Raw genomic sequence first — 16,719 nt, forward strand, 5'->3', positions numbered from 1 at the left:
CTGCCCCTAGAGGCTGCATCACGTAAGGACGTGATAAGCAGGGGATACTGAAGTACCTCCCCAACAGGAGATTCCTTGGCTGGATTTGGAATGATAGCGGTAAAAGCAGATGAGCTCGCAGACAAGGGATAACACGCTCAAATACCACCCCGATGGGATTTTTGAGTACAGGAACAATACACCAATAAAAAGTGACATTCAAAGTGAAGTTTCTATTCATTCTGATTTGGAAAGGGAACGTTAATTGGTGTGGCTAGGCTGTGGGTGAGGAGAAAGTTGGGTACGAGGAAGAAATTCGTCCCTCAGAGGGTGAGGCGGCGGCACAGGCTGCCCAGAGGAGCCGTGGCTGCCCCATCCCTGAAGCGCCCGGGGCCATGCTGGAGGGGGCTTTGGGCACCCTAGCCTGCTCGGAGGCGATAGGGGGTCTGTAATTAGTGCTCGCAATTAGGGGTGGCAATTATCCGTGCGCCCAGGGCCCCGCCCTGCCGCCCGGAGAGCGCAGGCGCGGCCCCGGCCCCGGCCCCGGCCGTGGCGGCGCTGCGAGATGGCGGCGGCGGGCGGCGGGCGGCGCTGGCTGTTCTGCCTGTGGCTGTCGGCGGCGCTGCTGCCGCGGGCGGCTCGGGGCCTGACCGAGGGCCTGTACTGCGGCCGCCGCGTGTGCTACGAGGTGCTGGGCGTCAGCCGGCAGGCCAGCAAGGCCGAGATCGCCCGCGCCTACCGGCAGCTGGCCCGCAAGTACCACCCCGACCGCTACCGCGGCGAGCCGGGCGGAGGGGGCGGCGGCCCGCAGGCGGCCCACGAGAAGTTCCTGCTGATCGCCACCGCCTACGAGACCCTCAAGGTGAGAGGTGAGCGGGGCCGCCCGCGGTCAGGGGCTCCCTGAGGGGATCCCTGTCGGGTATCCCTCTCGCTGTCGGGTGGTGGAGCGAAGCGGGGAGGAGAGCTCTGGCTTGGCAGTGCCAGGAGGTGCACGGTGCCCTCCACACTCTGCTCCTCGCGTCCCCTCGTCCAGACCCGAAGCACCCATCAGCTAACTGGGGGTCGCTCTGACTTCGCTAGCTCGCAGCATGAGGCTCCCGCAGGTCTCCCTTTCCTCAGTGGAAGGGGGAGATCAGACCTTTTGGTCCCACACGACCCGTGTTTCGCAGCAGATTTTGCGGAATCAGTTTTGTGTTCCTTTGTGTGGGCTCAGCCAGCTTGCTTCCCACCAGCCGTGAGGGAGGAAGAAAAAAAAACACGACGCCAAAACCTTCTTCGATAGCCAGCCCGAGAGCGAGGGGAAGACAGAGTGCTCTTGAAAAGCCCTTTGGATTCAAAATAAACAGACTAGACCCTTATTGTGCAAGCACGTCTTTAAAAGTAATGGTAATCATTGAGTTGAGTGGTAGGTGGGACTGTAAGGAAAGCAAAAAATCCGTTGCGTGGGCAAGACACGACCAAGGAGTGGAAGAAAGAAACCTGTACGTGTTTTAAGGTTGATGGGGGGAAAAAAAAAAAAGAACTGGAACTCTTTCTGGGTAGAAAAGGGATGCAGCTGAGACTGACAAAGTTAAATTTCTCATTTCTTTATTACATGGGTGAAAATGAGAAAAACTTCAAGAAAATGAGAACAATGAGGTTTGGGAATGGCCTCGCATTGGATAGAGTTCACAGCCCTGTAAGCTAATTCTAAAAGATCTGAAAAACAGTAGTTTTAGTGGTTCGTTCATCAGTAAGTCTCTTCCTGAGCAATACCTATCAACTCTAGTCCCTCTGGACTTCTGATTCGGAAATTAACTCATTTTGTGAATTTCAGTTGCCTGTTTTTATTTCAGTATTAAATCAAGTCTTCCTATAGTGTGTGTTATGTATTTAAGACTATGTGTATCAGGTGTGGGGGGAGTTGGTGAGTGTGAGAACAGATCAATTTAGTTTATAAGGGTAGGACCAAAGATTTTCCTCTTTGCTTCATAGTTGGTCGGGTTATTGCAAATTTTTTAACAGCATGGTCATTCGTGAGCTGTAAAAAACAAATGCAACAGAGTAAGTGAAAACATACAAATGTTTAGAAGCCTATTTTTCATCCCTCATCCAACAGGATGAAGAAACACGGAAAGATTATGACTACATGTTGGATCATCCTGAAGAGTATTACAGGCACTATTATCACTACTACAGCAGGAGATTGGCCCCTAAAGTGGATGTCAGAATCGTGATTCTGGTTACGGTGTGCGCCATCTCTGTGTTTCAGGTAAAATTTCATGCTTAATTGACAATGCTCAACGAATTTCTGAATTGCAGGAGAAGTATCTGCAGATCTTGTAACATGCCAGGCTTTAAACAGCCTCAGCGAGGAGGTCTTTTTTTTTTTTTTATCTGCCATGGTAAACTGCTGTGTAGTGTCCATGACAAATTTGAAGTCAGGATGTACTGAGCAGATTTTGACTGTGCTTGGTACCTTGGACAAAAGCACAGATGGTGTGATTAGTGATCGGTTTCCCGTAACAGAAGAATATTGCATACAGACAAGCGCAGCTCTCCCAAAGAAGTTACTTATATTTTCGTGGCAGGCTGAGAACAGTCTGTTCCTGAGCACAGACAGGAGTAGTGCTCTAGATAAGCTTGTGTCAGTTTTTCAAGCTTCGCAAGTATTTTTTTTTTTAAAGAAGATAAACTACTTGCAAACTAAATTAAAGAAACTCAGATAACAGTACTAAAGATCAGGAGTGTGGTTTGCTAACATGTGTTTCTTATATTGTAGTTTATCTTAAAAAGCAGTTCAGCGAAGTTTTCTTCACTGACAGTGGTAGTTCCAAGTTCAAGAAAACAGTCTCTGGTTTAGATGAGAATACTTGTGCTCTTGCTGACAATTGCTTACTGGAAGGAGGTACATAACTTTTTGCTTTAGCATCCATTAGATTATTAGTTCAAAAATTCCTTTAATAAAAACCAACACACACACAAAACCAAAAAAGGTGATATCTAGGAGGTAAAAATACAGCTTCGTCTGTGGTACAGATAACTCTTTTTAGTTGGATGTTGCAAGGGAAAACAAAAATATGTTGATCAGGATTTGAGAGCTTGGAATAATAAATTCCAGTGGCATACAGAGCCAAATACTTAATTTCTCATCAGACTTGCTTGTAAATGCAGTGTTCCATTTCAGCTGTTATTTTGGTTATAAGTGGAGACGCTCACTTTGCCTGCAGTCCAGCTTCCAGATGATTAAATGCAAGTTTACAGAGAATTAGCAAACTGATTTACTTTTCTCTTGCTTTCTGGTGTTTCTATTTCTCTGCCTTTGATACAATTATATAGTGTGTACCTAGGTGCCCTTTTGTCTTCACAAGTGGGTGTGCTGCCTGTGTAAAAATTCAGCACAATATGTCACACTCACTCCAGCCACTGTTCTTTTTTTTTTTTTTCCCAATTGAAATTCAGAGGGTAACTGGAGATTAGAGTAGGATATTGTATCTTGTAAAGTCAATCCTGTCAGACTAATGAGATTGTGGCGTACTTAAGCCACATTTAATTAACTATGTAAAATGGGTAATAATTTTATAATGAAATGTGCGCATACCAGCTACTTTATTTATAAAGCTGAGGGGACTTCTGAGAATGGACACCAAAGCCTAACAGAAGCTTCACTTAAGGTCGTGTGAGATAACCATCTTCTCATGAAGAAACACAAATTGAACAGTGCCTTTACCCTCTGCTTGTCCTTCTTCATCACTGTGTGTTGCTGTGTATACTGCTCGCACAGCAATATGAATACATACTGCTGTTTCCCAGGTGCCTTATCACATTTGGACGAATAATTACAGCTTCTTTAATATTGTAGAAGTTGTGCTGTTACTTTCAGTTTTTACCCTTGCTGTAATAAAATAATAGTTAAAGGTATATGACAGCTTTATTTTGTTTTTCGTGGCAAAGCTCTAAGTAGAAATGCGTCTGTATAAAAACATGGTGTTTTTTTTTCTTTGTTTGTTTTGCTTTTTGTTTGGTTTGGTTCTGGTTTTAGTTTTTAACTTTTACTGTTGTTAAATTACAGTTCTTCAGCTGGTGGAGTAGTTACAATGAAGCTATAAACTACCTAGCTACAGTGCCAAAATACCGTATACAAGCTACTGAGATTGCCAAGCAACAAGGTTTACTCAACAAGACTAGAGAAAAAGGCAAGAACAAGAGGTCTAAAGAAGAAATCCGTGAAGAAGAGGAAGAAATTATCAAAGACATTATTAAAAATAAAATAGATATAAAAGGCGGTTACCAGAAGCCCAAGATATACGATATCCTTCTATTTCAGATCCTTCTCGCTCCCTTTTACTTGTGCAAATACATAATTTGGTACTGTTGGTGGATTTATTGTTTCAGTATTAAAGGGCAAGAATACGGTGTGGAAGAGAAGCTGTATATCATACGAAGATACATGAAAATGTCTCAGTCTCAGTTTGACAGCCTGGAAGACCATCAAAAAGAGACCTTTCTTGAACGGCAGCTGTGGATACGAGAAAACTATGAGGTGGGTAGCTGTGGTGGAGAAGCTAATGTTGGTTATCCAGAGTTCATAGAGTGAGAGCAGGTGTTTTGTGAAGGTGTTTGGCACAGTGGTGTGGGAAGCACTGCTTCAATTCTAGCTATTGCTGTCTGAATTGAAAACTGTTAGAGAATCACTTCGTGTGCTTTCTTCATCATCTTATGCTTATGTGCTGATAGACAGCATCTCCTGAACAGGCCTATGGATGTAAGAAGGGATTTCTTGGTCAGGGGTCGTCTACCTGTGATTGTTAAGGAATCTGTGGATACAGAAAGTAATTGTATCTGATGACAGGCTGTCCTGTAAAAATGTAGTGTAACAGAGTTCTTACAGTAGGTTGAAGACCATGCGTTCTCCAAACAATGATAATTTTGTAATGAGGATTACCTGGACGACCTGAAACTCCTCTTTTATTAGTCTCCTTAGCCATTAATTCGTGGCTTGTTTTAGCTGATAGAAGCTGACAGTTGATAACTGTCCCTTGATAGTTCTTTTGCCTTCACTGAGTCTGGGGCTGTCCTTTTCATGCTGTGTCCTGCTCGACTGAAAATGGGCTATGAAGTAGTGGGCACAACTGCTATTCTTGCCAGGGATAGCCAGTTACTAAACAGCCGATGCGTAATTTTTCTCAAATTTTCTGTGAGAGTAGTGAAAGAACATTAACGACAGCATGAAATTTGCAGTACAGACATCTTGGGATGCCAGGAGGTGGGAGAATTGACAAAATGCTTGTATTGTATCAAAGATCCTCTGTGGGCCATCTGGGTGGGAGGTTTCCAGAAGAGAAATGGAGAAGAGGAACTTGGCCTACTTAAAAGGGGTGATGCTGCAGCTCTGCTTGTTCTGCGAAAAGATGGCAGAACTGCCTTTGCTGCTGGTGGTGCGCACCAAAGATAAGAGAATACTTCCCTAAAAACAGTCAGAGTTGGATCAATTTAGAAACTTGAAGGGGAAAATACATTACCTTCAATTTTAGTTAGGAAAGGATTAGCCAACAGATGAGCCATACACGTTGAATCAAGGTGGGTTTGCTTGAAACAATCTGGAAGTCCAAAGAGGTGGTTATGTTAGTAGTCAAAGCAGATGGCATAAATAAAGTGCATGATAGGATGGATATTCCATGGCAGAAAAACCTTGCATGCTGTTTCTAACTGGTATTGTTCTGTTCACTGAATATAAAAAAGCTGTATTTGTCAGGGGTGAAGTCTGCTTAGCCCAAAGTCATCTGTGGTGGCCAGCAGCTGATAATTAGTGAAGAATACAAGAAAGCTACACTTACATGGCAATATTTATTCAGTGCAATATGCAGTCTTGGAGCATCCTGAACAGGAAATGGTGTCTTTGTTGGTAACAACTTTAATTAGTTTTTTTAATAAACATGTCTAGCCACTTCTTGAATGTATTAAAACCGTCAGTGACTACAGAACCATCTGGTTTTGAGTTCAGCAGGAAGTACAGAGGATGGCTCTTGTTTTTTTTTTTTACGTTACACAGACACCTACTGATGGTTATTTTATTGGAAATGGAGATTAATCGTGCTTTGTTCCCTTTTCTCATGGTAGCTGTGCTCCTCTGTACCACTACTATATCCTTACTTGAAACTCAATCATGTCTTTTCTAGGCTGAAAAATATGCTTTCCTGTTTCTCACAAAAAGATACGCTGAAGTATCTACTACTTTGATCACTGAGGTTGCCTATCTGCATACTGTGTAGTTTTTTCAGTGTCCTTCTAAGAATGACTGAGGATTCAATATATCGCCATACCATGGAGCTAAATAAAAATGTTTTATTTCCTCTGTTACTTTCCTAGTCATTTTTGAAGCTTGTAGGATCACTGAACCTTGAGCGGGTGTATCTATATACCCATCTAGAACATTTTTTAAATCTTCCTGATGCTTGCTCAGAACCTTAAATTTAATTTCCTTACAGGAAGAATTCAGATGACATAAACCTGTATGGTGTTGAGATATACACTGTCTATCTACGTAAATAGCCTTCCAGAATAAAAGTGTTGATTCTGTTGCTTTTCTTAGATACATGGCTTTTATTGGTATCACTGATGATACCATTTCTTGCCATATTGTAATTACTTGCCATTTGGCACTACCTATACTTAATGCAGGTATATTGACTTAGTTGAAAATCAAACGAGGAATAAAAAGATCCACTGCTGTGTAGCTGAAGGTGATCAGTCCTCTGTCTATAGAATAACTTAAAAATATGAAAACAACAGAAGTAAGAAGCTAAACTGTGTGGAATGGTATGTGTGCTGAATAGGGGCTCAAAATTTAGCTTTTTGAGTAGTTCTTTACTTTTATTCTGTTGACTGCATGAGCAAAGAAGTATAGTTGCTTGCAGCACACCATCTTTCAATGATGTAGTTTTGCTGTCAGCAAAAATTCAAAGCATTTCAACTACAGCTCGAAGGCTCCTTGGCTGAAGGCTCTTACTCTGTATGTTAGTCAAGGTCTTCTGCTATGTTGCAATTTGGGTATCTTTACAATCAATAACTTGACAGATGGTTGAATTGCTAACACTTACATAGACATACCACCATCCCCCTTACCTCCTGCTTTGGATTCACTTAAGCTGTTTCTTCAGCCTTATTAAACACTTTTTTTTTTTCCCTCTATCAGGTCTATAAACAAGAACAAGAGGAGGAGTTAAAGAAGAAGATGGCCTTGGATCCCCGATGGAAGAGGTATCGGAGGTGGATGAGAAATGAAGGACCTGGAAGACTAACTTTTATCGATGATTGAAAGCTACTGAACAAAATGAGTGCTAGTGTCAACAGTGATCTGCAAAACTTTTCACTACATCATTCAGAGTTTTATCTGCTGTGGCTCAGCAGTGATCTAAAACTCAGGAATTATTAAGTCAGGCCGAAAAATAATACAGGTTTACCGTTTTTATAAGTCAGACTTATTAAACAGGCTTAGCTCAATGTATATATCTGACATACATGGGGATCTTAATGTGGAATTCATTATTTCAAATAATGTATTTTCTCGAAATATTTCTTACTTGTGATCGATGGAATCATAACTTTAATCTTTCTGAAAATGGTTTCTAGATCTATCTTTGAAAGTCTCTGTTTTCCTTTTTAAACTGAAGGGTTCCTGCAAGTGGACACTGGAAATTTGGAAATGCTTACAAAGGACTCTGCAGCAAGGGCCATCTCCTGCTTTCCTCTTCTTTCCTTCCAACTACTTTTCAACTTAATTTCTGAAATGCCAAAATGTTTTTTGATGTAGACAATATGGGGATTATACAGGACTACTACTTTTGCTATTCCCGCTCCAATTGGAAATGAATTTTATCCTTTGTGGGAATAAATGATGCATGATTGATCACCGTTTTGGTGCAAACAAGCCTTAATTCTTTGTTCTACAGAGTGGTTCATGAAATAGCATACTTAAGTCTCTTATGTTTGTTTTTTAATCTTGTACGTTGGACTGTACCTAGCTGTTCAGAACAAGCGTACCAGTGAATATTAGTCTACTAAATGTGGTACTTTTTTCACCAAAGTATTGGTAAAGGGAAAATGACCCTTTTGTTTAAAAGGGCAATCTTGATGCCTTATGTAAATAAAAGTTTATATAATATACATCCTGAATTTGTTTTAAATTCTAAATCTAAAGTGTTTTTTTTTTTTTTTTTATGCTTATCCCTTCTGATTCTTCTGATCAGAGTACTTACAACACAACAGGACCCTCTAGTTTCATCCGTAATTCTGGCCAGGTCAGAGTTTTCCTCAATTTATGATTTCCATATTTGTTTAGGAATTTTATGGGGGGACTGTATCTAGATTGGGGTGCTTCTGTCTCTTTTCACATCTGTAAAGATCTGCATCTGTACAGATTTTTTCTGAGAGAGACTCTCTTAAATTTGCTGCTTCTAAAGCATGTAATAGCTAGAAGTTCTGAAATGCTTCTATTAATGTTTGCAGTAAGATGTTTATGATACTGCAAAAGTGACCTATCATAGAATCATCTATGTTGGAAAAGACCTTCTTTAAGTCCAACCATCAGCCTTACCTACTGAGTCCCACCAGTAAACGATGTTTCTTAGAGCCAAATCTAAATGTCTTTGAATACCTCCAGGGATGGTGACTCAACTACTTCCCTGAGCAATCTGTTTCAATGCTTGTAGAAATTCTTCCTAATGTCCAGTCTAAATGTTTTGTGGTGCACCTTGAGTCTGATTCCTTGAGTCTTATTACTTGTCGCCTGAGAAAAGAGAGGGATGTCCTCCTCACTACAGCTTCCTTTCAGGTAGTTGTAAAGAGCAATGAGGTCTCCCCTTAGCCACAGTTTCTAGTCCCTTCACCATCTTTATTGTCCTCCTCTGGACGTGCTCAAGGGCCTTGATGCCCTTCTTGTAGTGAGGGGCCCAAAGCTGGACACAGTGCTCAAGGTGCGGCCTCACCAGAGCAGAGTACAAGGGGACGATCACCTTCTTGGCCCTGCTGGCTGCACTGTTCCTGACACAAGCCAGGATGCCGTTGGCCTTCTTGGCCACCTGGGCACGCTGCTGGCTCTTGTTCAGCCAGCTGTCAACCAGCACCCCCAGGTCCTTTTCTGGTGGGCAGCTTTGCAGCCACTCTGCCCTGAGCCTGTATGGGGTTGCTGTGACCCGAGTGCAGCACCCAGCACTTAGCTGACACCCTGTTGAATGCTGTGCGGTTGGACTTGGCTGATTGATCAAGCCTGTCCAGGTCCCTCGGCAGAGCCTTCCAACCCTCAAGCAGGTCAACACTCCCACCCCACTTTGTGTCATCTGCAAACTTACTCAATTGTCCTGTATCATTCTTTGAGGAACAGCTTCAGTTCTCTATGCTTTTGTTAGTTTAGCTTTCAGTAGCTCTTGGAAAGTGATCTCAGTTTTCTGTTGGAAATAATAAACACATATTCAAAGTATGTTGGAAGTATTATACTGGATGGCTAACTTCTGTGTGCTTTTCTAAAATTCAGCAGGAGCTGCTAGATTTGTCATTAATCCCTGCTGCTGTGTAGTGCTGCTATAAACTTAATTCACTTTGGATTTAAAGGTCAAATCAGATCTAAAACGTGTTAAAGAACATATCTAGAGTAAGTTGTGCTTATTTTCAAGAAGTAATCTTATGGACCTGATCTGGTGGGAGGTGTCCCAGCCCATGGCAGGGGGTTGGAACTGGGTGATCCTCAAGGTCCCTTCCAACCCAAACCGTCCTGTGATTCTGTGACCTTGTAGTGATGATCCAGGGACACTGCAACAATGTTTGCGAAGTGAGACACCTTCACAGCTTGGGTATATTGCTTCTTCATCCACAAAAACACATCTTCCAGCAAGAGCGGAGGGAGGAAAACAGAAGTTTCTGCAACAGATATGCAGGGAATAAGGGTAAGGATGAGTAAAATAGTGCTGCTTACTAAACTAAGTAGGGTTGTTATATCTAGAAATTAGGTAGGGCAGTAATATCTAGAAAAGAAGCAGAGAAGTGCATGCAAGAGCATCTGTATCTGTGGCCACAGTTTCATAGGCTAACAGCTAAAAGTTTGCACCAGTGCCTCGTTTTGTACCATCCTTCCCCTCCTGAGTTTGTGTGATAAGCTGGGTTGTACAAATAAGCAGGCAAGACCCAAGCCACGCATCTGTCTTCCCCTTTTTTGGGGTTAGTTTTGATCAAGATTAGTTTCCTGACCTGACTCTGTAGCAACAAATGGGGCAGTCCGTGGGGAGCACGGAGCTGTGTCTTTCAGCAGCGGTGGTGTCTTTTCTTTGTGGAACAACGGCCTGATAGCAGATGCAGAAGGGAAAATCAGCAGGTACTTTGCTCTGGGTGGAAACGAGCTGTTCTACAGCCTTGACTCTGAGTTTCCACTTTTCCCGACACACAAGCCCCTTGAAAATACCCAGACATCGGCATTATTAGCTCATGGGCTGCAGGCAGAGTTTGCTGGGCTATGCTGCAGTCACAGAAGGCTAGAGAAAACGTGTCTGTCCCAAAAGCTGTCAGCTTGCCACGGGCAGCTTTTGGTTGAGGGCATCAACCAAATGCCTCTTGAACACTGACAGGCTCGGGGCACCAACCACCTCTCCAGGGAGCCTGTCCCAGTGCCCGACCACCCTCACGGTGAAGAAATCTTCCCTGATACCCAGCCTGAGCCTCCCCTGGCCCAGCTCTGTGCTGTTCCTGTGTGTCCTGCCATCAGTGACCAGGGAGCAGAGACTGCTGTAATGGGATCTTGAAGAAGGAACACCTCACCTCACATCTCCTATAAACCAATTTTTTTTCCCCTGAAGAACTAGATGTGGTTTATAGCATGTATGTTCTTATATATATATATGTATATATATATATATATATATATATAAGGTAAAATGCTTGTATATATATATATTATATATACGGTAAAATGTGCAATTAATATGCAAGAGATGCTCAGAGTCAGGGCCTCTCACAGTCATGCCAAGCCTTCCAAATGACAGCACCGAGGCGTTGCCTGCTGCTGCAGGACTGCAGAGCCCGGAGATGCTCAGTGCTGGAGGGACCAGACCCAGCTCAGGGCTGGATGTTCCTGTGTCCATCGCACCCTCCTCCGGGTATCACCTTCCCGTGCCGCCTGCACCGGGCTACAACACCTAAAAAAAAAAAAATTAAAAAAAAGAAAAAAAAAAGAAAAAATAAATAAATTAAGATGACTTTTGGCGTCGCCACCAAGACGGCGGCCGCCAGCTGGGGCTCTCCAACCGGGGGGCGGAGCGGCCCCGGCCGCGGCCCCTCCTCGGGGCGGCTCCCGCGGAGCCTGGCAGGGCCGAGCCGGGCTGATCCGAGCGGATCCGAGCCGTGCTGAGCGGGTCTGAGCCGTGCCGAGCCGTCCTCACCCCCCGCGGCATGTCGTCGGCCGGCAGCCTGAGCAGCATGCAGCGCCTGGTGGAGCAGCTGAAGCTGGAGGCTGCCGTGGAGAGGATCAAGGTGAGCAGGGCAGGGGGGTCCGCAGGGTTTGTGGGGGGGACTTGGGGAGGGGCCCTGAGACGCCCTGAGACCCCTCCCCGGCCCTCGGGGACCCGGGGCTGCCCCGGTTGGGTGTAGGGGGGCGCCGAGACCCCAGCTCCGGTGCTGGCCACCCGCCCTCCGGAGCAGCCGCGGTGGATAACGGAGCAGCTCCTCGTTAATTCTCCGCCAGGCATCGCGGACAGCTCCCCCGCCTCCCCTCCCCGCGATGCTGCGACATGTCGCGACAGGCGGGGACGAGCGGCGTGTCGCCGCACCGCCTGCTGGGGAGCCGTGCCCGGCTGAGCCAGCTCCTGCCCGCACGCTCCCAGACAAAGACAGGCAGCCCCGCCGCCACCTCCTGGGCTCTTATTTTTCTATTTTTTTTTTTTTTTTTTAAATGTTTTCCCATCCAAACCCACCCGAGCAGCCCCGCCGAGGCCCCCGGCAGGTGGGGGGGAGCGCAACCCACGGCGGTGATGCTCCCCCGGGCAGCCCCGCACGAAACCCAGCACGGGCTGTGGAAGTGGCAAAGGCGAAATTGATGTGCATCCTCGGCTCCCCTCCTCTCCCATCGCCCGGTGCTCTCGCCATTTGTCTCCAGCCGGTGGCAGAAGGCTAGCTTCCTCGGGCTGGGGCCGCGGGAGCTTGGCCGGTGGGTTTAGGGATGGTTTATCGTGTCTTTTCTCAGCGCTGCTCCTCTGGGCTGGTCAAAATTCAGAGCGCCCATTGCAAGGTGGGACCGCTGTGGGTTTTGGGCATCGTCCTGAGCGATTTATTGGTGTTGGTAAATTTTATTGCGGAACACTGAGCTGGCAGGTGTTTGATGCACTAAGAGAGCGTGGCTTATCGTTGCAGCAATGTGCAGGAATCCATGAGAAGTGACACAATGCCAAATAGAAATGCAGTCTCTCTGTGGCAAGAGGGGTATTGTCCCGGGCAGAAATGACTGACTGAACACTTGTGTTGCTTTATACCACGAGCAATACCCTCTGTCTCTGTTGCTGCTCCTTCTGAGGCACAACATGCCCCCCCTGCCTTGAGGGGGTCAGACAGTTTGCACTTTATCCGGGATTACTCTGTGTAGGTACCTGATACTCCGGAGTCGGGCTCCTCAAGGTTAGGTGTTTATTGTGGGTTTGCTTGTGCTGCGGGGAGGCCTGGCCTTGGTGAGGTGCCCGTCTCCTCTTCCTCACATCTCGCTCTGCTCCGTGGACCTGCCTGTGTCTCCTTACAGCCACGGATGAAATGATGCGTGGTCAAAAATGCGTCATCTGGGTTTCTTGGTGCGCAGAGTAAAAACAGGGAGGAATACACTCAGCTGGCCCAAGCCGCACGGGTCGGTTTCAGCAGCCTCTGCGGTGGGAGAAAACATTGTTTTGGCTGCACTGAATACACAATGCGCTTTCAGAAGGAAGCTGAATATGAAAGGAGTTTTAAAAATACATCCCATCCAGTTCCAATGGTGATTTTGTTTACCCTGACAGCTAAAAAAGCAGACAGGAACAGTATTTTCAGAAAGAGGAAACCGTGTAGGAAAGAAGTGCCCCCACACGCCTTGCATGCGGGAGGCTGCTGCCCCGTGATGAAATGTGGCAGAAACCCTCACACCGTACGTGTGAGCAGGGGCACACACACCAAAGGGTGGGCAGAGCTGTCCTGTTCTGACACGGATGCCAGGTTTGCATCTTTCCGGGAGCAGCAGGGCACCTTGAGCTGGGTGCACGTTGTGGCAGTGAGGTGCGAGGAGGTGCAGCAAGGAGCTGTGATCCCTGCTCTGTGCCCCGAACAACTCTCTGCCCATTTTCCCAGGAAAAAAAAAAAAAAAAAAAGCTCTGTGCAGCCCTGGCCTGGGCAGTGCCAGCGGGTGGCACCTCTGCCGTGCATCACCCGTGCAGCAGCAGTTGGCATGGGTGCTCTCAGGGAGAGCAGCCGCCCTGCCGTCAGGTCCCTGGGCTTGCTCTGCACCCCCGGCTGCCCCCCGGGTGGGTTCAGAGGCCTGACCTCACTGCCAGGGGAAGGTGACGATTTGCACCAAAAGCTTTTCATCCTCATCTTCTTCCTTTCTTACTGTGTTCTGTGCTGCTTAACAGTTTGGAAACAAAAGTCATTTTAATAAATGATCTGAGGTTATAAGAGTTCAAACATAAACCCAAAGCTGTACGATGGAATGGAAAATCCTGCGGCCACGGTCCTGTTTTTTACAATGAGGATGAACCCCACGGCACAGGCACCTCAGCCCTGTGTACTCCCCTGGCTCAGGACGGACACGGCATTTCGTGTGTGTTTCATCAGAGCTTTGTAGATGTCTGTGCTGATTTATTCAGTGTTTTAGAATTCAAGCGCTGACTTGGCTGCTCCCCAGCTCCGCTTGACAGTGTTTCTTCGAGAGGAAATGCCTAATAGATGCTTGCGAACAAATTAGTTTCCTCTCCGGATTGTTGTTTTTTTGTTGTTCTTTTTTTTTTTTTTTTTTCTTTCCCTCCGCACAGGTCTCCCAGGCAGCTGCAGAGCTCCAGCAGTACTGCATGCAGAACGCCTGCAAGGACGCCTTGCTGGTGGGGGTGCCTGCGGGGAGCAATCCCTTCCGGGAGCCCCGGTCCTGCGCCCTGCTCTGAGACCAGGTAACAGCATCGTGGTGGCACCACGGCTCTGATTGGAAATTCAAGCCCCAGCAGTGACAAAGGGGCATGGTGGGAGTTGTTTCGGTGTCAGGTTCCAGAAATTTCAATTTTTTATTTTTTTCATTTGAGCATCTCTAGGGTCATTAGCAGCATCCAAAATAATAAAAACTGCCCATGTGTGTTCGACATAGCCAGACAGAAAAACAATCCCGCACCTAGCTTGGAGAAGTAAGACAGAGCTGTGCTACTTTCATGTGCTGTGATGACAAGGTGATAGCCTAGGCAAGAGCCTCATTAAAAATACATTTGGTCTCCTGCGTCGTACCGCGCTTCCTTTGGTTGTGTCTGTCCTTAGGCTTCTTCTGTTGCTGTTGTTGATGCAGCACCAAAGCTGCTGGAAGCAGAGAGGAGCTCAGACAATCCGTAATTGTGTTCTTTGTAACCATTTTCAGCGCAGGTCTAAAAGATAAGGTACTCCTGGCACTCTGTCTGCCTTAGTGCTCTGCATTGCTTGTACCTGCGCAACAACTGAAGGGTGGGTGACCTTCCAACACCTGCACCCTTTTGGTTTCCAGCTCTGCAGTTCTCTCTCTTGTCTCTCCTGTCTGTCACAGGGATGTGGTGATCACGGGAGGAAGAAATGTTGCGTGTGCTAGTAGCCTTGGGCAGGATCACATCGTGACTTCTGTTGTTCTGCATGGCAAACAAGTGTGGAATTAGGATATTCAGAAGGGGGTGCTCCTCTTTAAAATTAAAACAGGTCCTCCTAAAGAGCTGAAAAAGCTACTGGGAGAGGAAAAAACACCGAATGCTGTTATTTCTTTAAGAATGCTATCAAAGCGAAATTGATTGTTTTCTCTAACATCAGGATTTGAACTAGAATGCAGAGTACTTGTAGGGTGTTTCCCTTCCCACTGCCAGGGTTCCTGAGCGTGCAGTTGCTTTTGGCCTCATTAATAGCATGGTTTTGATTGTTGCTACATAGCTTTGATAAAGCAGAAGCGAACCTGAAGAAAGGGAGCAACTGAGCATGAACTATTCTTGCAGAAAAACTGGAGAAGGAAAAAGCACAAGCAGATATTCTTAATTTAGGTGCTGCCCTTAATTCCTCCTGCAAATGAGATAAAGTTGATGGTGACTGTTGCACATGTTCATCTGTTGTTAAAGCAGCCCTTCTACTTCATTATTTATTTTATTTTTTATTTTTGGTAATTTCTAGGGTTTAATTTTGATTGCATCATCCAGGCAGGATATGACATACTTTCTCAAGTTTGACTTTGATGGTTGATTTATGCTGGTTTTAGAAATGGATAGCTGAGCCCAAGATACCATTTTATCCTTTTCTGATAATTGATCAAAAGTCTAGGTAGGAATTTAGCTACATTAGGATCCTAACAATGAGAACAAAATTGAAAAAGCCAATGCAGAAATTTTATAATATTCAAGGATGCCAACACCCAACAAAGGAGAGTGGTTATCCTTTTTCTCTCAGTGCAAAGAAGCTTTCATGTTATAATTTCTAAGAGAGGTGCATCAGATTAGGAAGACAGCATTTAATAAACCCTTTTTCCTTTTATAGGGAAGGTCATCGGAGAGCTGCCTTCAAGCATGACACGAATAACTGCCTTTCCTTCTCAAGAAAAGTATCTCTGTGCCCTTACTTTTGTGTGGTTAAAACAATCTCTTAGATATTTATGTTTGTTCTTGTGCACCCGTACCTCACTACCTTTTGCTAATGTTTTTACAGTTTTTTAATGTAACTAGCATTCTTTTCGTAAAAGTCACCGTTGTTACTACTCTGTACTAACTATACAAATATTACTTGAGAAGTTTACATTTCAAAAAATATAAACGGGAATTTTTACCAAATTTCTTATTTCTATCTTGGTAGGTTCTTATGCTGGAGTGATGGTAAAAAACTACTTGTATTTTCCAAAATCAAACATCAAAAAAAATGAACTGTTAAAACATAAGAGTAAATGCCGCCAGTGTTAAAGAAATGCTCTCAGATGGAATTTTTAATTACCAAGACCTGAAATCAGCTGTTTTCCTTCAAGTGCATCTAAGTCCATAAATGTCACCTCTTAGGAACTGCTTAACACAGTATGTGGTGCAGGCTTGATTTCTAAGCTGTGGGTCTCGTAAAAGTCCTGATGTGTTTGGTACTTCTCATAACTTGTATTCATAAACATACTGCTTTGCTGCAATCTCATTGACATGTTTAAAATGTAGCCAAACTGACCCTAAAAGCACATTAGTATCCAAAGACAGTTGCATGCCTAATTTTCAAGTTTTGACGTACACAAAATTACCAAGTTCAGCAAGTAAAATACGCTTGGTCATTTGCCTTTGGTTTTTATAGAGCACTTTTACAAGGACAACTAATTTTTTTACTAGGTTTTTCATTTTGTTTACTTTCTATTGTTTGTATTAATCTTCTAGAAGTTTGGAAATAAAATTTCTTTCCCTACTGGCTTTGATCTCATTGTTTAATTGCAAGGGATACCAAATTCTCTAGTGAACTTTGAAGAGGACACTTGGATTTTGCAGTGGGAGGGGAGGCTTCAGGCTATTAGCGTTTTGGGGAGGAGAAAGTCACTTC

At 44.9% G+C, this 16,719-nt stretch overlaps 2 protein-coding genes across 2 annotated transcripts; both read left to right on the top strand.

The window, feature by feature from the left end:
• The first annotated feature begins 500 nt into the window (after positions 1 to 500).
• Positions 501 to 8,124, top strand: DNAJC25 (DnaJ heat shock protein family (Hsp40) member C25). The gene is made up of 4 exons (XM_040541996.1): positions 501 to 841; positions 2,078 to 2,230; positions 4,031 to 4,501; positions 7,154 to 8,124. The coding sequence occupies exons 1-4, from the start codon at positions 545 to 547 to the stop codon at positions 7,274 to 7,276; spliced, it is 1,044 nt and encodes a 347-aa protein (XP_040397930.1). The 5' UTR covers positions 501 to 544; the 3' UTR covers positions 7,277 to 8,124.
• A 3,145-nt stretch (positions 8,125 to 11,269) lies between these two features.
• Positions 11,270 to 16,585, top strand: LOC121062240 (guanine nucleotide-binding protein G(I)/G(S)/G(O) subunit gamma-10). The gene is made up of 3 exons (XM_040541998.1): positions 11,270 to 11,475; positions 13,986 to 14,117; positions 15,697 to 16,585. The coding sequence occupies exons 1-2, from the start codon at positions 11,395 to 11,397 to the stop codon at positions 14,109 to 14,111; spliced, it is 207 nt and encodes a 68-aa protein (XP_040397932.1). The 5' UTR covers positions 11,270 to 11,394; the 3' UTR covers positions 14,112 to 14,117; positions 15,697 to 16,585.
• Positions 16,586 to 16,719: the final 134 nt, after the last annotated feature.

This window comes from Cygnus olor, chromosome Z (genome assembly GCF_009769625.2).
Source record: "Cygnus olor isolate bCygOlo1 chromosome Z, bCygOlo1.pri.v2, whole genome shotgun sequence".
Taxonomy (NCBI): Eukaryota; Metazoa; Chordata; class Aves; order Anseriformes; family Anatidae; genus Cygnus; species Cygnus olor.

Excerpts from the sequence above, each read along its gene's own strand:
- DNAJC25 (XM_040541996.1), top strand. The coding sequence starts at position 545 with ATGGCGGCGGCGGGCGGCGGGCGGCGCTGGCTGTTCTGCCTGTGGCTG. Across the intron at positions 842-2,077 it reads CCGCCTACGAGACCCTCAAG|GATGAAGAAACACGGAAAGA; the intron begins GTGAGAGGTGAG and ends CTCATCCAACAG. Across the intron at positions 4,502-7,153 it reads GGATACGAGAAAACTATGAG|GTCTATAAACAAGAACAAGA; the intron begins GTGGGTAGCTGT and ends TCCCTCTATCAG.
- LOC121062240 (XM_040541998.1), top strand. The coding sequence starts at position 11,395 with ATGTCGTCGGCCGGCAGCCTGAGCAGCATGCAGCGCCTGGTGGAGCAG. Across the intron at positions 11,476-13,985 it reads CTGCCGTGGAGAGGATCAAG|GTCTCCCAGGCAGCTGCAGA; the intron begins GTGAGCAGGGCA and ends CCCTCCGCACAG.